The 19,721-nt window shown below is 59.6% G+C and overlaps 3 protein-coding genes across 4 annotated transcripts; 1 reads left to right on the forward strand and 2 right to left on the reverse strand.

Moving 5' to 3' along the window:
* Positions 1 to 1,988: 1,988 nt before the first annotated feature.
* ARHGDIA (Rho GDP dissociation inhibitor alpha) lies at positions 1,989 to 4,547 on the reverse strand. 2 transcript variants are annotated; one of them, XM_070393254.1, is made up of 5 exons: positions 4,461 to 4,547; positions 2,926 to 3,225; positions 2,619 to 2,695; positions 2,474 to 2,537; positions 1,989 to 2,290 (listed from the first exon to the last, which is right to left on the reverse strand). In XM_070393254.1, exons 2-5 carry the CDS (start codon positions 3,197 to 3,199, stop codon positions 2,091 to 2,093), a joined length of 615 nt encoding a protein of 204 aa, XP_070249355.1. In that variant the 5' UTR covers positions 3,200 to 3,225; positions 4,461 to 4,547; the 3' UTR covers positions 1,989 to 2,090. The 2 variants fall into 2 exon arrangements, with proteins under 2 accessions (XP_070249355.1, XP_070249356.1); XM_070393255.1 differs by lacking the exon at positions 4,461 to 4,547 and adding an exon at positions 3,916 to 4,104.
* An 8,170-nt stretch (positions 4,548 to 12,717) lies between these two features.
* On the reverse strand, positions 12,718 to 15,929 carry ALYREF (Aly/REF export factor). Its single transcript, XM_070393114.1, has 5 exons — positions 15,502 to 15,929; positions 15,007 to 15,138; positions 13,686 to 13,833; positions 13,026 to 13,261; positions 12,718 to 12,918 (listed from the first exon to the last, which is right to left on the reverse strand). The coding sequence occupies exons 1-5, from the start codon at positions 15,736 to 15,738 to the stop codon at positions 12,904 to 12,906; spliced, it is 768 nt and encodes a 255-aa protein (XP_070249215.1). The 5' UTR covers positions 15,739 to 15,929; the 3' UTR covers positions 12,718 to 12,903.
* ANAPC11 (anaphase promoting complex subunit 11) lies at positions 15,842 to 19,606 on the forward strand. Its single transcript, XM_070393115.1, has 3 exons — positions 15,842 to 15,976; positions 16,214 to 16,333; positions 19,251 to 19,606. The coding sequence occupies exons 2-3, from the start codon at positions 16,225 to 16,227 to the stop codon at positions 19,394 to 19,396; spliced, it is 255 nt and encodes an 84-aa protein (XP_070249216.1). The 5' UTR covers positions 15,842 to 15,976; positions 16,214 to 16,224; the 3' UTR covers positions 19,397 to 19,606.
* The last annotated feature ends 115 nt before the right edge of the window (positions 19,607 to 19,721 follow it).

The raw sequence follows: 19,721 nt of genomic DNA on the forward strand, positions 1-19,721 counted from the left end.
CTCGGGAGCCGTCCTGGCAAGGACCTGTGGTCACTGACCTGTGGGGCAGGAGGGCATTTCCTGGCCACCCCAGCTGGCAGGGCTCCTGCCGATAAGCACTGGGAAGTGGCAGGCGGGGAGGGCATGGCCAGGAGACAGCAGCTCTGCCCCTGCCTGGGACACACAACCACTTAAAAAAATGTTTTTATTGACTTCAGAGAGGAAGGGAGGGGAAGATGGAAACATCAATGAGAATCATTGATCAGCTGCCTCCTGCACGCCCCCTACTGGGGATTGAGCCTGCAACCTGGGCCTGTGCCCTGACCTGGAATTGAACCGTGACCTCCTGGGTCATAGGTCCATGCTCAACCACTGAGCCACACCAGCCGGGCCATAACCACTTTAACAGGCTCAGAGAGGGCAGGTTTCAAAACCCAAGTCAGTCCAGCAAAAGGGGTCTGGCACTGACCCCATCTGGAGCTTAGGTCACCAACCTGCCCTTTCCCACCCCAGGGCTGGGCGGGGGGACAGTTACTGGTGGCCCTGAGGGCTCCCCTGGGACAGTCTGCAGCCGGGGACAGTCTCCACCCTCCCAATCCACCTCTGGGCCCCTGGCCCTGCCTTCCTGTCTACCCTGGCAGCCCGGCCTCAGGCCGCCCACGGCCCCTGGGCCCAGCCACCCCTGGTTCCCGTATTGCCTCTGGGGAGCTGTCTCCCAGGAAGTTCCTTCCTCTTCTCTGGGGTTGGGGCGTTTCCTGAGGCCAGGAGGGGGGCCAGGGGCTCAAGGACAGGCCAACTGAACCACAACCTGGCTGCCCCACCCAGAGCCTCGGTGCTTTTGGGAGTTTCCAGGTCTGAACCGCCCACAGGGCACCTCTGCCAAAGGGCGAGGCAGGCTGTCAGCCCTTCAACCAGGGCAGGGCAGTGGCCACCACACCTGGCTCTGGGGACCGCAGAGGAATGGCCCCGCCCTCCTTCCCGCCCAGAGCCAAGCAGCAGACACCAGGTTCCTTGGGGAGTGTGGGGTTTATTTCCCGGTCAGAAGAGAAGCAGGGACAGGCTCCCGTGCATTCGGGCCGGGCCTGACCTGGGGGGCGGGGGAGGGCAGGGGGAGCACAGAGGACAGCTCCGACCGTGCACACTTGGTCCCAGTGGTCCTGGCTGCGTCCGGGAGGCCTGGGGATGATGGCGGCAGGCCAGCGGGCCCAGAGGACAGCACGTACGGAGGCAATAAATACTGACAGGCCAGGCATGCCATCCAGGCGGCGGGCCCAGGTGGGACAAGTAAGGCTCGGCCGCTGGCTTTGTCCGAGGGCTCTCTGGGGCTGTGGACTCTGGTCTGGTGCTGCCCACTGGGGCAGAAGGAAGAGGCATGAGGACACCCGGCCTCTCAGATGGTACTGGAAGCGACTTCAGTTTTGGCAATGTGGCTTTCCCCAGGCCCCGGAGCTGCCCCTCAGCCCTGACTGGGGAGGGGGTGGGGGGCTTGCGGGGAGAGGGGGGCTGGCCAGGCCCTGGCTGGGGGAGCAGCGGCGTGTCCACGCCTCCCGGCCACGGGGACTGCAGAAGGGGTGGCAGGACTGGGAGACCACATGCTCATGCAGACACAGGGTTAGAGGTTAGTGACGGCCCCACAGCACACGTTCCACATGTTAAGGCATCATGGTTAGACAGTTACAGACAGCAATGGATGAACTGACCAGGGAGGAGCGGGAGCTGGAAGGATGGCCGGCCCCAAGGCCCTGCATCGTGCACCCCATCCCACCCTCACCCCGGAGGGGAGACAGACAACGGAAAAGGCCCAGGGGACCTGAGCTCCCCACTCCCTTGGGAAAGCCATGGCCTCCGGTTGGGTGAGGACAGGTGGGGACCCTGGAGGGACCCAAGGGGAGGGGGCCTGAGCTGCGGCTCCCCACCCGCAGCACAGGCGGAAGCAGCGGGACACTAGACTATCCAGGAGGCGGGGCTGAGGCTGGGCAGGAGGCAGACGGGATGCTGGCAGCCTGGGCAGGGGCCCTGTCAGCACTTTGGTATAGGGTCGGGGTGGGGTGGGGTGGGGTGGGGCGCGCACATCCCTCCGTCGTCCGCCCTGCCCGTCTCCCGGGCCAGGCTCAGTCCTTCCACTCCTTTTTGATGGTGAGGTTCCACTCCCAAGACAGGTGGTCAGTTTTGTCATCGTCTGTGAAGCGGGACTTGATGTTGTAGCTGCCGCGCGCCAGCATGCCCTTGGGCGCCTCCTCCATGGGCGTCAGGAACTCATACTCCTCGGCCCTGGGCCCATAGCTGCCCACCATGTAGTCAGTCTTGTCAACTGCGGTGCAGGGGAGCGTGGTCAGGGCAGAGCGGGCGAAGGCCTCTCCTCGCTCCCTCCACAGCCCAGACCCCCGGGGGCCACCTGTGCTCTGCCCCTCCCCACAGCCCAGCCATGGCGGCCACCTCCCCTCTGGGGGCTGCGGCCACCTCCCCTCTGGGGGCTGGGCCCACCCTCACTCACTCTTGACGCCTTTCCGGTATGTGTGCTGGATGTACTTCATGCCAGACACGATCTCGCGGTTCACCTGCAGGGAGGGACCCAAGTGGGGCTCAGCCCGGCTCTCCAGCCCCAGCCTGGGCCCATCCCTGCGGAGTCTCCGCCTTACCCGGAAAGAGATCTTTATCCGATATTCCACACCCTCCTTCAGCACAAAGGACTGCTTCTTGAAGCTCTCCAGGTCACCTGTTTGGGAGTACATTGCTCTAGGAGGCTCAGCTAGGGGCAGCCACTGCCCTCAGCCCCTCCCATCTGTGACTGCCCCGCCCACTCCCCCAGAGGGACCCAGGCCCCTCAAAGCCAAAGCCTTCAAAGACCACTTGGCCGCACTTCCTGTGTTCCCCACCAGAGGGCGCCAGGTCCCCAGAAAACATTGAAAGGAGGCACCCTGGGCCAGGAGCCGAGGTCCCACCCACCTGTCAGGTCCAGCTCCAAGGGGCCTGGGGCCGTGCTGCACACCAGGGTCAGGCGGGTCACCACGACGTTGGGAACGTTGGGGTCCGCGGACACGGCCACGCGGCCCAGCAGGGCCTCCTTGTACTTGCGCAGGCTCTCGTCGTCCTTGTCCAGCTCCTGGATCTCCTGGATGCTCTTCTGGGCCGGGGGCTTGTAGTTGACCGAGTGCTCGTCCTCCTCGTTCTCGGCCGCAATCTGCGCCAGCTGCTCCGCGGTGGGCTCCTGCTCGGCCATGCTCACCTCTAGCTGGATCTCGGCACCTGTGGACGGGGCACTGCGGCAGCCTGCAGGCACCCACCATGTCCCCCTCCTGCCCTCGGCAGGCCCCGTAGCCAACAAGGGTGGGCTCTGCAGGCCAGGCCCCCACCTGTGCCCGAGGGGAAGGGGCAACTTCTGGAGCAGGAGGGCAGCTGCAGCCAGAGCTTGTCAAAGGGCCCACCACAGGCTCCCGAGGCCCAGAGGGGACACTCTGAGGAGGCCCCACCCCAGGTGGGCCACCCAGGACTAAACGGGACCTGCCGCCTGCTCCCCGCCCGCCGGGACCAGCAGCAAGAACTCCAGTTCCACGGCCAGGCCCCGGAGAGTCACCTCAAGTCCTGCTGCTCTTTCTAAGCTGCCCAGGCCCTCACCGCAAGGGGCCCCTCCTGCTGGTTTGGGAGCTTCCCGGGACCAGGAATGCCCCTTGGGCCCCGTCCTAGCCCGGAGCAAGGCCGCTGTGCAAGACGCAGGCAACAGGGCCAGGTGGGCCCCACAGGTTGGTCTCTAAGGGGCAGAGGATCCCCAGGTGTCTGCCCCGGCTCTCCCGTGGGCGGGGTTGCGACCTGGAGCTGGGACCGCGCTGCAGCAGGAGCAGTGCGTGGGGCTGGGGCCCCTCCGCCCTTCCCATCACCGTGGGCATCGGAAAGCCCTGAGCCCCGGGGCCCCGCCGGGTGCCAGGGAAGGTAACCGACCTGCCCGCGCTACCAGGTCCCACAAAGGGCTCCCGGCGCCCCGAGCGAGCGCGCCTGTCGGGGCAGGCGAGATGGGCCCGCGCGCTCCTCCCGGGCTCCCGGCCGCTTCCGCGATCCCTCTACGCGGCTCACGCCCTAAGGCCACAGGGACGGCCGCCGGCGACAGGATCCTGCGGACGCGCCGCCGCCCCGCACTTCCGCAGGCAGGGCCCGCAATCTGGGCCGCGCGGGTGGGGTCGGGAGCTTCCCAGGGGAGGGGCGTCAGGCCGGGTCCCCGCCCGCGCGCACCGGCGGGGCGGGGGCGCCGCGGGGCACGAGCGGCGGCCACAAAAGACGCCAGCGCCAGCCCGGCCGCGGGCCCGCGCCCCCCGCCCGCACGTGGAGCCCCCTGCGCCCGGGGACCCGCCCTGCGCCCGGGGCGCCGCCCGCTGTCACCACCGCCACCGCCCCCGCCCAGCGCAGACCCCACGGCGGGCGGGACGGACCGAGGCGCGGCCCCCGCCCCGCCGCCGCCCCGCCGCCCCGCCACCGCCCCTGGCGCTCACCGGAGGCTCGACCGCGCCGCGCTCGCGCTCCCTCCCGCACGAAATGACGAACGTCCGCGCCCCGCCCGCGCGCGCTCGGCTGGCCACTTCCGGGGTCACGCGACTTCCGCTCGCGCCGGGCGGGTCGGCAGAGGGCGCACGCGCGGGGCCGCGGGGGCTGCCGGGAGCGCGCGGCGGCCATCTTGCGGCGCCTGGCCCTTGAGGGCGCCGGGCGCGGGCGGCAGTGTCTCCCGCGAGGGCGGGTGCGGCCGGGGGCCTGAGCCCTTTGCTGCGGACATTCCCGGCCGCCGGCGCCCCCACGGCGCAGCCCGCGAACTCGGGGAACGGGGCAGTGTCGCGGCCCTTGGTGTCCCCCGCCCGGACAGCGGGGCCTTCCCGCCCGCGAGGTGCTGCTGGGAAGCCCGGAACCGGCGGGAGGAGCTGACCGTGCAGCCACGTGCTCCGCCGGGTCCAGCGAGCCCCGCGCGGCTCGCGACGGCCGGCCTCCCGCCTGTCGCCGTTGGCCCCTCGGGAAGTGCACAGTGGACGGCCCCGGAGTTCGCGCCGACCACCCGCCGCGGCCGCCTGCTCAGGCCCCGGAGCTGGGCCTCCCTGGGGTGCGGCGAGGCTTTCCTCAGGGGCTCAGCGTTTGCCAACCGACCGGAAACGACCCGGCGACGCCCCGAGTGCCCCGAAGGAGAAGAGAGCTCAGGGCTCTGCTAGTGAACCGCGACCTTGGGCAGAATCCCCGCAGGCTCAGCCTCTGCCTTGGTGCGGTCCGCCTGGCTCCGGGGGTGATGACGCCAGCACAGGCGGCCTGACTTGGGAATGAACCTTCTTCCCCAAGGGCTTCTACAGGATGGACCCAGCTCATTGCTGTGCAACTGGAAAGTTCAAACCTTTTTAAAAAATATATGTTTTTACTGATTTCAGAGAGGAAGGGAGAGAGAGAGAGAGAAACATCAATGATGAGGATCATTGACTTGTCGCCCCCCGCTGGGGATTGAGCCCAAAACCTGGGCATGTGAACCTGACTGGAATGGAACCCGGGACCCTTCAGTCCACAGGCTGGCGCTCTAGCCGCTGAGCCGAATAGGCCAGCGTGAATATTGAAAACTTTCAAGTCCTGGCCCTGGCGGTGTCACCTCCCCATGCTGGTTGATCCCTGGTCAGGACATACGCAAGATGCCACCAGTGAATGCAGGAATAAGTGGAACAACAAATGTTTGCTTCTCTCTCTCGTGTTCTGTGGGCCCCGCGGACTCTGTGGGGCTCTCGGGAGTGGTGGGCAGATTGGCGTCCTGCAGCCACCTGAAGGCTGGCCATCAGCGTTCTGCCAGGTCTGTCCGCCCGAGGACGGCCCACAGGCTGCCCCTACCTCACACCAGCCACGAGTGGGGTACCCAGGCTACCCACATCTTTGCCAGCAGACTGCACATTTGAGGATTCCCAAGACCTCCCCACGCCGGGTTAGAAAATTCCATGAAATAACTCACACAACTCAGTGAAGCTCTTTACTTGTGATCATTGGTCGATTATAAAGGTCACAACTTGCAAAAAATGCACAGGGCGCCCAGCTGGTGTGGCTCAGTGCACAAGGCCCCTTCTCCAGGTTGCAGGCTCATCCCCAGTAGGGGGCATGCAGGAGGCAGCCTGTTGATTCTTATTGTTGACTAGAGGCCCGGTGCACGACATTCATGCACTGGAGGGGGGGGGTTCCCTCAGCCTGGCCTGTCCCCCCTCACAGTCCGGGACTCCTCAGGGGATGTCCGCCTGCCAACTTAGGCCTGCTCCCGGCAGTAGGACATCTCCCAAGGGGTCCTTAGCGCTGCCGTGGAGGCAGGAGAGTCTCCCGCCACCGCCGCTGAGCTCACTATCCATGAGCCCAGTTTCTGGCTGAGCAGCGCTTCCCCTGTGGTAGTTCACTGACCACCAGGGGGCAGCTCCAACTTGAGCGTCTGCCCCTTGGTGGTCAGTGCATGTCATAGCGACAGGTTCCACTATTCAGTCAATTTGCATATTAGCCTTTTATTATAGGACTAGAGGCCTGGTGCATGAAAATTTGTGCACGGGGGTCCCTCAGCCTGGCCTACCCTCTCACAGTCCAGGAGCCCTCAGGGGACATCCTAAGCTGCAGTCTGGCCTCCCTCTGCAGGAGGTGACCGGGCTGATCAGGGGAAAGCAATGCCCCCATTACGCTGCCAGCCACCACGGCTTGCCTGAGCCTTAGCCCGGCCCTCGCAGCAGCAGCCACTGCAGCTTTGTCCAGAAGGACATCCGGAAGACATCTTATCTAATTAGCATATTACCCTTTCATCAGTATAGATGTTTCTGTCTCTCCCTCTATCTTCCTCTCTGAAACCAATTTAAATATATATACATAAATTTTTTAACACTTGGAGTGGGGGAAACGAGTTAAGTCGGCTCGCGTGAATTGCGCGTACTCCGCGGGAGCCGTCTTAACTCGGTTCATATAGATTTGCGGTGGAGTGCGGGAAACGTGTAAACTCGGGCCGATTGTAACTGCGTATTACCAAATATTTGTTTGTTTGCCGTTCACAAAGATACCTACCTGCGTATGCGAACCGTTTCATACCCATTGGGGTAATAGGTATCATAAAAATCCCTGATTTTGCGCGGGAAACCTAAATAATTGCCCGCGCCATCTTATATTTTGGCGGGAAATTCACCCCACACCGGAGTGTTAAAGAAATGCACAAGGCAAGGAAGGGAGGGTGTATTGGGGCTTCATGCCCTCTTTGGGCCCACTACCCTCCCAGCACCTCCTCGTGTGTTCACTGACCTGGAACCTCTTCAAACCCATGGTTTAGGGGCTTTTATGGAATCTTCATCAAAAGGCAAGGTTGATTAAATCATCAGTCCTTGGTGATTGACTGTCTCTAGCCTTGGCCCCTTCCCAGAGGTCAGGGTACCAGCAGCCGTCCTGACACTACCCAGGAGCTCACCCAGAGTCATCGCATCACCGTAAACCCGAGTGTGAAAGGGATCTGTTCTGAATAAAGAGACACTCCTGCCAGGAGATTCCAAGGGCTGTTGGAGCTGTGCCGGGAACCGGGGACAAAGACCAAATCTTTATGGCTACACCACAGTCGCTTTTCTGTGCTGTGCCTCTCAGATTCGGAGGAAACCAGGACATAGGTGGCTGAGCATTTCCCAGGCACTTCTGGGTTTGCCTGGCCCAGTCCTCCTCTGTGCTGTGGGTGCTCCTGTCCACTCATAGCTCATGCTGGAGAGGCCCCCAGTAAACTTTCAGAGGTGCCATGGGCTCCAGCCGGCCAGCAGCCTCTCAAGCCCATGGCATCAGAGGTCATGGGTATCGTTTTCAACAGGCATTATCTTATTAGGTGTAGGGAGTGACTCTAGGGTCAAGCCTCAGGCTGACCTGTGGCAGGGCCACAAACAAGTCCCAGCCTGGAGAGCAGAGCCCTCCTAGCACAATGAAGCCTGACCTTGTAGCCCTCCCTAATTCCTTCCTAAGTAGCTAGTGGGCTGTGGGAGGTGCAGCAAGTGTTGCGAAAACAAGAACATTTGTATACATGTTAATCTTGTTTTAATCAGACTATAAAATAAAGCACCGGCTTGTAGGCTGGGTCTTTTGTGTCCTCATCCAAGCATGGGAGATCCACCAAGCCCCAGCTGTATTCTCTTGTTTGACTTTTCTTCAATCCTTCACCACCCCTCCTCAGGCTCACCCTTGGCCGTGCTGGCACAGCACAATTAGGCATCGAAAAATGGTTATTTTCTAATTCACTGCCATTTCTTAACAGGAATTCTTTTTTAAAAAAATATTTTTATTGATTTTAGGGAGGAAGGGAGAGGGAGAGATAGAAACACCAGTGATGAGAGAGATACCCTTTTTGGGATCAAGCCTGAAATCTGGGCATGTGCTCTTGACCAGAATCAAACTCAGGACCCTTCAGTCTGCAGGCTGATGCTCTATCCAGAGTCATACCAGCTAGGGCTGGAATTCTTTTTTTTAAAAAAACTTCCTCATCAGTTATTTAATCCCTTCAAAATACAGTTGAGGAAAATAAAACCAGATAAAATGTTTGACACTCTGTTATTTGTCAGTATTTAGAATGAATTAGTGCCCAAGAGCCCTCCAGAGGTGAACATTGGATGTTCTTTACTGTTGTTAAGAAATCTTGAGTGTTTATTCAACAAGGACAAAAAAAGATTATTAAAACAATAACGGTAACTTGAATGGTGTGTTTATGATGGATTTGTACATTTAAAAACTGGTATGCTTAATTTTTATTAGATATTAATTTACTATTGTGCTAAAACATTTTACAACTGTTTCTGCAACCTGCATAGATAACAAAAATTAACTCTGTCCTAGCTTGGGCTAAATGATCACCGACAAGTTGATGTATTTAAAATTAACGAGATTACCTTCTGGTTTTCTTTTTATATGAAAATCTTTAATGATGCATATTTATTGCTATTTCCCTCCCAATAGTCAGTTGATCCCAGGGTGACTTGTTAATAATAACAGCTCATTAAAGTAAATCATGTAGCCGAACCGGTTTGGCTCAGTGGATAGAGGGTCGGCCTGCGGACTCAAGGGTCCTAGGTTCGATTCCGGTCAAGGGCATGTACCTTGGTTGCGGGCACATCCCTACTGGGGGCTATGCAGGAGGCAGCTGATCGATCTCTCTCATCAATGTTTCTAACGCTATCCCTCTCCCTTCTTCTCTGTAAAAATTCAATAAAATATATTTTAAAAAAATAATGTAAACATTTATGAAAAATATAGCCACCTTTAATTCCATAACATAAAAATGTGTGAATAATGCTCATAGCAGCATTATTCTAATAGCCAAAAAGTGGAAGCACCCAAACATCCAGCAACTGATGAGTGGAGAAACAAAACGTGAGGCATCCATCAGCAACTGATGAGTGGAGAAACAAAACGTGAGGCATCCATCACAGGTGATTCGGCAAAAGGACTGAAGTATTGATTCATGCTGTAAAGCAGATAAACTCAAAAATCCTTAGGAGCCCTGGCCGGGGGGTCAGGTCAGGTGGTTGGTGTGGTACTCGAACTTAAAACCAGATGGAAAGGTCCCATGGCGAACAGTTCCTGTATATGAAATGCTCAGAACAGGGAAACCCAGAGGCTGAGTGGCCCAGTGCCCACCTGGGGAGAGGGGAAGGGGCTGAGTGGTGATGAGAAGATTCTGGAATTGGAATGTGGTGGTGGGTGTGTGACTGAATACAGTAAAATCACTGAGATGTACGCTGAGGGGAAAACATAATGGCATGACCATACCAACTTATTAAAGCTCTCATTTCAAAAGCCTGTAGGAACGAGGATTTCACCTGACTAGTGCTGGGAAAACGACTGTGTATTATTAGCCTTTTGTGCCCATGGAATGTTTTATTTTTTAAAAATCTTTATTGTTGAAAGTATTACATATGTGCCCCCTTTTCTCCCATCGGCCCCCTCACCCCCAATGTTTTCTGTCAATTGAAAATCTTTTTCTCACAGCCAGTTGGCCTGGAGGTCAAATCCCCCCCAGTATTAGCTACAACAATCAAGGCTTAACTACAACAAGACTGCGCACAAAGACCACAAGGGGATGCACCAAGAAAGCATAAAAAATGCGGAGACAAAGAAACAGGACACAACTGACAGAAATGGAGGATATAGAGTTAAAAACCACACTTTTAAGGTCTCTCAAGAACTGTCTAGAAGCCACCGATAAACTTAGTAAGGCCCTAGAAAAGACTGGTGAGACCGCTGATAAATATAGTCAGATCCTCAAGAAATCTAATGAGACCCTCGATGTTGTGATAAAGAACCAACTAGAAATAAAGCACACACTGACTGAAATAAAGAATATTATACAGACTCCCAACAGCAGACCAGAGGAGCACAAGAATCAAGTCAAAGATTTGAAATGCGAAGAAGCAAAAAACACCCAACCGGAAAAGCAAAATGAAAAAAGAATCCAAAAATACAAAGATAGTGTAAGGAGCCTCTGGGACAGCTTCAAACGTACCAACATCAGAATTATAGGGGTGCCAGAAGATGAGAGACAGCAAGATATTGAAAACCTATTTGAAGAAATAATGGCAGAAAACTCCCCCCACCTGGTGAAAGAAATAGACTTACAGGTCCAGGAAGCGCAGAGAACCCCAAACAAAAGGAATCCAAAGAGGACCACACCAAGACACATCATAATTAAAATGCCAAGAGCAAAAGACAAAGAGAGAATCTTAAAAGCAGCAAGAGAAAGAAACTCAGTTACCTACAAGGGAATACCCATACGACTGTCAGCTGATTTCTCAACAGAAACTTTGCAGGCCACAAGGGAGTGGCAAGAAATATTCAAAATGATGAATGCCAAGAACCTACAACCAAGATTACTTTATCCAGCAAAGCTATCATTCAGAATTGAAGGTCAGATAAAGAGCTTCACAGATAAGGAAAAGCTAAAGGAGTTCATCACCACCAAACCAGTATTATATGAAATGCTGAAAGGTATCCTTTAAGAAGAGGAAGAAGAAGAAAAAGGTAAAGATACAAATTATGAACAACAAATATGCATGTATCAACAAGTGAATCTAAGAATCAAGTGAATAAATAACCTGATGTACAGAATGAACTGGTGATTATAATAGAATCAGGGACATAGAAAGGGAATGGACTGACTATTCTTGGGGGGAAAAGGGGTGTGGGAGATGCGGGAAGAGACTGGACAAAAATCGTGCACCTATGGATGAGGACAATGGGTGGGGAGTGAGGGCCGAGGGTGGGGTGGGAACTGGGAGGAGGGGATTTATGGGGGGAAAAAGAGGAAAAAAAAAAAAGAAAATCTTTTTCTAAAACAAGCATTTCACATTCTACGCATTGAAAGCCCACTCCGCATCTACTTTTGGGCACTGTCTATGGATGTCACCCTTGGGAGGCCCCGAAAGCTGGCCGCAGCCTGTACCAGGGCCCCTTCCTTCAACACCAGCCCCTCCAACCAGCCACACCAGGGCCCAGCTTGTCCCAGCTTCCAGTGTCCTCACCTCAGGGCCTTTCCGCTGCCTGGAAAGCTTCCCTCCAAACATCCACAGGCTCCCCTCCCGCCGTTTTCCTCCACAGCCTCCCGCTGTCTGGGAGTTCTGGTTCCCAGTTGTTTCCTGGCACCTGAAGATGGGGCCTAGCACTGCTTCCCCAGGGCCTGAGGAACCACCCCAGCTCCCCACCCCAGTGGCGGGCGCTTCCAGCACTTATGGCCTCTGGCCTGGGGGACCTCACCCCTCCATCAGGTGCTGACTTTAGCTTCTGGACAGCAGGGAACAAGATGACCCCACCTCTCCTGTCAACACTCCCAGCGCAGTCTCCTACCTGGCCTGTGCCGGCCTGTGCCTGGATGACCCGACCTGTTACATCCACCCCTGGGGCCACAGCAGCTCAAGCCAAGCTCAGCTGTTCCCCAGGCCCTTCAGTGCCCAGCATAGCACAGGCTGCAGCGTGGCAGCCACTGGGTCTGTGGGGACAGCACTGGAGCTGACAGTGACAGGGCCACCCTTAGTCACACTGTGGTCCCATGGGGACTGGGAGCACCTGAGCTGCAGGCTGCCCAGGAGGGGCCTGGCCGAGCACGCTTGGGGTCCCCCAGACCTGCACCCACTGTAGTCTCAGCCCGCTCTGTCCTGTCGGAGGGTGGTGAGAGGGGCACGTGTGTCCACCGGCTCCTGGCTCTGCAGGTCACACTTGCCAGTCTCCACCAGCACCACCAGCACAGGCAGAGGACCCCCATACCCTGCTCCACCCTGGCCAACAGGAAGGACACTAGGAAGGGTGGATGTTGCAGTCAGAGCTGCCAACTCCAGGCTCCTGAGCAGCAGAGGAAGAGGACAAGCGAGCAGTCACCTGCAATCTGGCAGCAGCACAGGTGGCCACCCCGCCTCAGGCAGCAGGCAGTTGACAAGTGGCTACAGGAGCAGGGACTACTGCCCCGCGTTCCCCTACCGCCCAGGTCAGCGGGAGTGCCAGGACCCCTGGAACGTCAGAGAGGCAGCCACCACCTCCCCAGCACCAGCACCAGCTCGGCTGCTCCCCACCTGCCCCTTGTCTCCCCCCCCCCGCCCCCCTCTCGGTCAGCACCAAAGTGTGGCCCAGGCAAGGGCTCCAACGATGAATGAGAGCTCCAGTTCTACACACGTTTCTGTTTATTATGGCAAAGGTGAAAACGCCACCTCCTCCACAACAGCAACCAGTAAAATTTATCCCAAAAATAACTCGGTACAAAACAGGTCTGTTTCAGAATTTTTTAAAAAAAAGAAAAAAAAAAGGAAAAGAAATCTTTACATGAGTTTTAAATCCTATTTTAAAACAGAAGAAACAACTCCATCATTGGCCACAGGGCCCCGCCGGCCCGCCCTCGGGAAGCAGCGCGAGACGACATCCAGGCCTAGCTCCACGCACGGACTTGCTGGTGCTTTAGCTGGTGTCCATCTGAAACAGGAGAAAAAAGAGGTCAGAGAAGGTTCCACCCCCAAAAAAGAGGGGGCTCCCCACCCTCGCGCTAGGCCAGCCTCCAGGCCCCCTGGTCCGGGACTCACCCTCGCGTTGTAAGCGTCCAGCTGGGCATCCAGCTCCTCCGCAGAGATCTGCTGCTTTGAACTCCGGCCGGTGCCCCTGCCTCTGCCCCGGCTGCCTCCACGGGCGCCTCTCCGGGTGCCGCCGCCGAAGCCTCCAGATCCTCGGGTTCTAGTCATGCCGCCTCTGTTTACACTCTGTACTGGCCTGCGCTGCGTGTCTATCTGTGAGGTGACGAGCTGGATGTTCATGGGGCGGCCTGCGGCAGGAACACAAAAGGGCACACTCCCATCAGATCCTGAAACCCACCGGGCCCCCAATGCTCCCACCAAGACAGACAGCCTGGACCCACTGGGAGGAGCAGCACCGAGGATAGCCTACCAACGCCTCACTCCTCAGCCCGGCTCAGGTGGCGTCGCTCACAGGTGGAAAGGTGGGGGCCCCTGACACCCTCAGCCCGCCCGCAGAGCGAGCACTACGGTGCTTCTGGAAGGAAGGAGCTGAGGGGGAGGAACGTAGCTTGTTGGATGGGGATCACAAGAGGTGGGTCCAAACGTGGGGGCAGCAGAGGGTGGCAGAATGGGAGACAAGGGGGTGACGGCAAAGTGTCCTCAACGGGGAGGGGGAGGGTGTAAGCATACAGGTGCCAGCCCTCAGCTCCCTGGGTCCAACCCCAAACGCACCATCCAAAGGGACGCCGTTGTACTGTTTCATGGCTTTCAGGGCGTCTGCCTTCCGCTCAAAGTGCACGTCCGCCGTTCCCAGGCTGCGGCCAGAGCGGTCGTAGTGCACGGCGGCCTTCTTCAGAGTCCCGAACTCCGCAAACAGCTCCTGGAGTCAGGAAAGAGCATCATCAGCCACACTTGTCCCCCCCGGCGGCCGGGGGACAGCCCCGGGAGTGTCAGCTACTTTGAGGGCACTTCCCTGGGTGGCAGACATACAGGTGGGGGCAGGACAGTGGGAGTGGGATGCGGGGAAGGATGGGGCAGGCGAGACAGCAACTTCCAGGAACAGCTGGGCCTGAGGGCTCCGGCCAGCCTGGGGGCCTGCCATCTACCACAAGCCCCCGTGAGGGGCGCCCGTGAAGTCGCTGTCTTCTTTGACAAAGGAGTTGACAACACACCCGAGAACAGTGCCAACCATCAGCAAAGGCCGAGATCACAGAACCAGGGACACCACCTGCCATGTGCACCAGCTCCAGGGCCCACTGGTTTGGGGGTCCTGCCCAGCCCCCCCGGGGCGGGTTCTGGCTCACCTTTCCCTCTCCTCCTACTCAAGCCTGCCGCAAAGTCTCAAGTCAAGCGCTGCCATGGGAACTGCCCTGGCCTCAGGCAGGCTGGGAGTTGGAGAGGGAACCCAGGGTGTGGGGCTACTCCGGCCGCAGGCACAGCGGGAAGAGGAGGTCACCAAGAGCGGTTTCCAGTGGATGCCAGAAACCACCTTGAAAAGAGTGTTGAGACACTGTGAGTGCTCACCGGCCTCGCTCTGTCCTCCCACAGCTGAGCTCGGGGACACGGAGCCCAGGACGGCCCAGCACCCTGACCCGGCCCTCGCTACGCCTGACGCCCGCGGTGCCATCACTGAGCCACAGGACAAGTTTACATCCCTGTGGGACTCAACCAATAATAATAACTGAAAACGAAAACAAACCTAGAGGCTTCAACCAAAGGGGGGTCTGAAATGCGGGCGAGACTGGAGGGTGGTGGGAGGGGAGACAACAGGTAGAGACACAGGGCTCAGGCCAACACCAGGGACACGCGCCATCCCGCATCCGCAGACCGCGGGGACGGACGAGTACGGCGAGCAAGCAGCCTCGCTCCACGCAGCACGGCGCCACGCTGCCCCTGTCCCTGCGGGACCCGAGGCTCTCCCGGCTGGAGTCGGGCCCGCCCGCCTGTCGGAGGCTCAGCTCCCGCACGACCTCTGCACCGCACCCCGCAGCCCCGCATGGGGGGCACCTCCCGAGACAGAAGGGGGCTGCTGACCGCGAGGCCGCTCGCTCACCTGGATGTCCGCGTCGGACACTCCGAAGTCCAGGTTGGACACCAGCAGCTTCCCCCCGGTCTCCACGCCGGCGCCCCCGCCGAAGCCGCTGTCGAAAAGGTCGTGTTGCCACTTGTCGGGAAGCTGTTTCGGCTGAAAAGGGGAAAAACACGGAAATTGAGAAGCGTGAGCCCCGCCGCAGGACCCTCCCCGCCGGGGCGCCGAGGAAGATGCAAGGGGGGCCCTGCGCCCGCCCCGCCCGGCCCGCAGTTTTCCGTCCCTTCGACTAACTTCCCGCCGCCGCGGCGGCCGCGCCCAGCGCCCCCGCGAGCCCCGCCACGAGGCCGGCGGCCCAGCCCAGACAAAGGCGGAGGGTCCCCGCCTCCCGGGCCCGGCCCGCGCGCGACCTTCCCGCCCGGCCCGGCGCCCGCGCCCCCCGGCCCGCCCCCGCCCCCCGCCCGCCCCGCCGCGCGCCGCCCCGCCCGCCGCCGCCCCGCCGCGGGCCGCCGCACTCACCCGGCTGTAGGGCGCCGGCCGGTTCCTGCCTCCGCCGCCCGCCGCGCCGCGGACGAGGGCCGCCCGGTTCCGGATGGGCCCGCCGCCCCGGCTCACTCGTGCGGCGGCCTGCGCTCCGCCACCGCGGCCCCCCTGGGAGCCGGCCCGGCCTCGGCCCCGGCCCCCGCCGCGGCCGCCCCGCTGGCTCCGGTTCAGCTTAATGATGTCGTCCAGAGACATGTCCATTTTGTCGGCCATGGCGGGCGCGGAATCGGCCTCGGCTCGAGCCCGCGCGTCAGCACGCCGGTCCGTCACTTCCGGCGCGGCGTCCCCGGCGCGGCCGGCGATTGGCTGCGGGCGCGGCGCGTGCGCGCTGGGGTCGGGGCTGGGCGGGCGGCGCGGCGGGGTGCCGGCTGCGGTCGCGGTCGTTCCGGACCTTCCCGCGCGGCGCTGGGGCTGCAACTGTAGGCGGGCGGCGGCGCGCGCGCGCGGTTAAGTACGCCGGGGCGGCGGGGGCGGGGCCGGGGCTTCCTCCGGGCGACCCCGCCCTCGGGCTGTTTCCCGGGTGAACTCCCTGCGGGAAGGGGCGGGTCTTCCGTTCGTTTGGACTCCGACGGCCGCTGCAGGGGTCCGAGTGCGCGCCGAGCTCTGCGGCGCCGGGTCCCTCGGCGCCCCCGGCCCCGGCGCCCCTGCCCCGCAGCCTCGGCCGCAGCGGCGTCGTCCTCGCCCGCAGGCCCCGCCGCCATGAGGGTGAAGATTAAGTGCTGGAACGGCGTGGCCACTTGGCTCTGGGTGGCCAACGACGAGAACTGCGGCATCTGCAGGATGGCCTTCAACGGCTGCTGCCCGGACTGTGAGTGCCCCGCGCCCCGCACGCACCCCGCGTCTCCCCGGAAGCACCGGCGCCGAGGGCCTGGGTCCGGGCTCCGGGCTCCCTCCCCTCGAGAAGAGTTGGCGGGAGAAAGGGAGGAGGTTGGGTCCGAACGTGGATCCAGACGCCGTCAGGGGCCGCACTGGGCTGGGACTCGCGTGGGGCAGGGAGACGGGGTGGAACTTATTGGAAAATAACGGGACCAAAAGGAGTTTCGTGAGGAGACGCGCCCATCGGGACGGGGAGGAGCCGGAAGAGCGGCGGGGGGAGCTGGAAAGTCATCGGGAACCGGCCCCGCGCCCTCGCCTCCCGCGCGTCTCTAACCGGCGGACTTTCCGCCGTCGCTGCCCATCCCGCTCCGGCTCCCGCTCCCGTCCCCGGCGCCCTGTTCCCGGGGCCGAGCGGGATGCTGGCCCTGCCCGTCACCTGTTGGATCTTTTCGGGGTTTTTTAGCTGCTTGATCTTGGCAGCCCTCCTCCCCGTCCCCCCTCTCCTTTTCAGGCCCGACCCCTTTAGGAGGCTGGTGTCTGTATCTGTGTGTGTGTGAGATCTTGCTGACCATCGGGTTTCACTGGATTTCTCCTTTGTGGTGCCTTTGTCCCGGGCCTGTTCTGCAAAGTAGAAATCTTTCGCTGTCTGTTTAGGTCAGAAGCAGACGTTTGCTGCAGGGGGTTGAGTTTTTCGTCAGACCCGAGGGAACACAGCAGAAGCAAGGGGAGGACTCGGCGTGTGTGTGGGGGGGACCAGGGCGGCGGAGGAAAAGTGGGGACTGAGGCTCCCCACTGCCCTGTGATGACCAGGCCTTGTTTGAGGGCCGAGTGCCCAGAATAGCGACAGGGCTTTGCTGCTGCTTCTTTAAAAAAAAAAAAAAAATATATATATATATATATTTTTTTTAATTTAATGTATTTTACTGATTTTTTACAGAGAGGAAGGGAGAGAGAGAGAGCGTTAGAAACATCAATGAGAGAGAAACATCGATCAGCTGCCTCCTGCACATCTCCTACTGGGGATGTGCCCGCAACCAAGGTACATGCCCTTGACCGGAATCGAACCTGGGACCCTTCAGTCTGCAGGCCGACGCTCTATCCACTGAGCCAAACCGGATTCGGCTAAAATATATTTTTATTGATTTTTTTTTACAGAGAGGAAGGGAGAGGGAGAGCCAGAAACATCGATGAGAGAGAAACATCGATCAGCTGCCTCCTACACACCCCCCACTGGGGATGTGCCCACAAGCAAGGTACATGCCCTTGACCGGAATCGAACCCGGGACCCCCCAGTCCCCAGGCCGAAGCTCTATCCACTGAGCCAAACAGGCCAGGCCGGGACAGGGCTTTGCTTGTTGCAGTGAAATGCGGACCATCCGGGAATTCTAGGCTTAATCTCATCTGCTTTGTTTGAGAGGAACCTCCTCACCTGGAGCTAATCCATCCTGATCCAATCCCACTGGTGGGGCGGGGGCTGAGATAGCCATTGATTGGCTCTGCTTCATTGGTTTCTTTTCATCTATTTTAAATGGTTTCCCAAGGTACACAGAGGCCAGGGAGCTGAGGGGGAGAGTTCTTACAACTTTCTAAGCAACAGATTGTACCTTCTGAAAGGAAAAAAGTCTTCAAGTGCCCGGGGGTGATGGGTGTGGTGGGTGAGCCTGTGTTCACGATGGCACCAGGGGCCTGCACAGCCCAGCTGGGCCCGTGGCTGGGTGTCCTCGTGTGCCGGCCCTGCCAGCTGCGGAGAGCGGCGGGTTTAGAGTCTGATCTGTGGACCTGCTGGTGGTGGTGGAGGGAGCCAGTTGTGATGTGCAGGGTGTTTGACGAGCTCAGGTGCTTGCTGTGCAGACCAGGTGGCACCGGTTTCTCTTGCCAAGTGAACGTCCTTGGGCAAACCCAGGGGGCCCGAGGCAGTAGTGAGGCCGCTCCGCGCTCCGCGGCCCAGCAGGCTCTGGAGTGAAAGTCCGGGTGAGCCGAGTTCTAACTGAAAGGACTTCCATCCGGACACTGGCAGGCCCGAGTCACTGCCCTGTCCCGGCAGGCAGGGCTCAGGGCGGCCTGGTGCCCTGTCGGTGGGCTCTCGGGACCCCAGCTGTGGGCTGGCTGCTCCTGCTCCCCCTCACCTTCCTGTTTGTAAGGGACCTGATTTGATAGGGTGATTCCAAGCGGAGTTTCGCTAAGGCTGGGAAGGCCCTGGGTGTGGGGGTGTCACACGGTGTGGGCTCCTGGCACAGGCAGGGGAGTGAGGTCTATAATTTTGTATTTTCTAAGTGTATAGTTTTCTGGTTGTGTCATAAAAGCTTCAGAAAGCAAGTGACATTTTTGTTAGAGAAAATATGTTTTAAAAGGTTGCCTGGCCGGTGTGGCTCAGTGATTGAACCTCGACCTATGAACCAGGAGGTCTTGGTTTGATTAGCAGTCGGGGCACAGGCCCAGGTTGCAGGCTCGATCCCCAGTGTGGGGCCTGCAGGAGGCAGCTAACCAGTGATTCTGTCTCATCATTGATGTCTCTCTCTCTCCCTCTCCTTCCTCTCTGAAGTCAATAAAAATTTTTTTTTAAAGAAAGAGGACTAGCCCTACTGCGCTGAGACACAGTCACCTGGAATCGCAGTCAGGTGGCCGAGCTGCAGTGTCTGCTGATAGGCCCAGGCCAGGAGGCTGTCGGTGGGGGCTGTGGGCCAGGCCAGAGCTCTTCCTGCCTCTGATGCCCACCCCCCCCAGCTGCTCTCACTTTGTGGGGCTCACACGGGGGTGGCGTCCCACAGAATCAGGGGTGACTCCTGCAATTGTCTTCTCCGAGAGGCCCTGGCCGTCCTGGGCGCCCACACCTAACGTCCTGGGGTCCCTGCCTCGGCCCCGCCTGCTGCCAGGTGCCCTGTGCGACCGCACCTCTCCTGTCCCTGCAGGTAAGGTGCCCGGCGACGACTGCCCGCTGGTGTGGGGCCAGTGCTCCCACTGCTTCCACATGCACTGCATCCTCAAGTGGCTGAACGCGCAGCAGGTGCAGCAGCACTGCCCCATGTGCCGCCAGGAGTGGAAGTTCAAGGAGTGAGCCCCCACACCCCTGCTGCCAGAGCCCCCCTCCCCCCCGGGGCGGACTGAGGACTGGCAAGTTCAAGGAGTGAGCGCCCCACGTCCTGGCCGCCGGAACCCCCCATCCCCACCCCCCGGGGCGGACTGAGGACCGGCTGTGCTGTTTGCTCAGTCACCAAGTTGACACTTTTATCCAATGAGTAAAACTCATTAAACTGCCTGAGCCTTGCTGGAGGCCTCTGCTTGCCTGTTTTTTCTTGGCCGCTGACGTGGCCTGGATGCCTGTGGATATGAAAACTCATGAATAAACATCCCTGGGTGCCGCTGAGCCGAGTCACCCCTGG

Source organism: Myotis yumanensis, unplaced genomic scaffold, assembly GCF_028538775.1.
Source record: "Myotis yumanensis isolate MYYU_CA2020_CCGP unplaced genomic scaffold, mMyoYum1.0.hap1 SCAF_16, whole genome shotgun sequence".
Classification (NCBI taxonomy): domain Eukaryota; kingdom Metazoa; phylum Chordata; class Mammalia; order Chiroptera; family Vespertilionidae; genus Myotis; species Myotis yumanensis.

Coding starts and splice junctions, on each gene's coding strand:
- ARHGDIA (XM_070393254.1), bottom strand. CDS start 3,199: ATGGCCGAGCAGGAGCCCACCGCGGAGCAGCTGGCGCAGATTGCGGCC. Junction 2,538..2,618: donor GGATAAAGATCTCTTTCCGG/GTAAGGCGGAGA, acceptor CCCTCCCTGCAG/GTGAACCGCGAGATCGTGTC. Junction 2,291..2,473: donor ATACCGGAAAGGCGTCAAGA/GTGAGTGAGGGT, acceptor CCTGCACCGCAG/TTGACAAGACTGACTACATG.
- ALYREF (XM_070393114.1), bottom strand. CDS start 15,738: ATGGCCGACAAAATGGACATGTCTCTGGACGACATCATTAAGCTGAAC. Junction 13,834..15,006: donor TGTCCGACGCGGACATCCAG/GTGAGCGAGCGG, acceptor TCCTGACTCCAG/GAGCTGTTTGCGGAGTTCGG. Junction 13,262..13,685: donor CAACGGCGTCCCTTTGGATG/GTGCGTTTGGGG, acceptor TTCCTGCCGCAG/GCCGCCCCATGAACATCCAG.
- ANAPC11 (XM_070393115.1), top strand. CDS start 16,225: ATGAGGGTGAAGATTAAGTGCTGGAACGGCGTGGCCACTTGGCTCTGG. Junction 16,334..19,250: donor CAACGGCTGCTGCCCGGACT/GTGAGTGCCCCG, acceptor CTGTCCCTGCAG/GTAAGGTGCCCGGCGACGAC.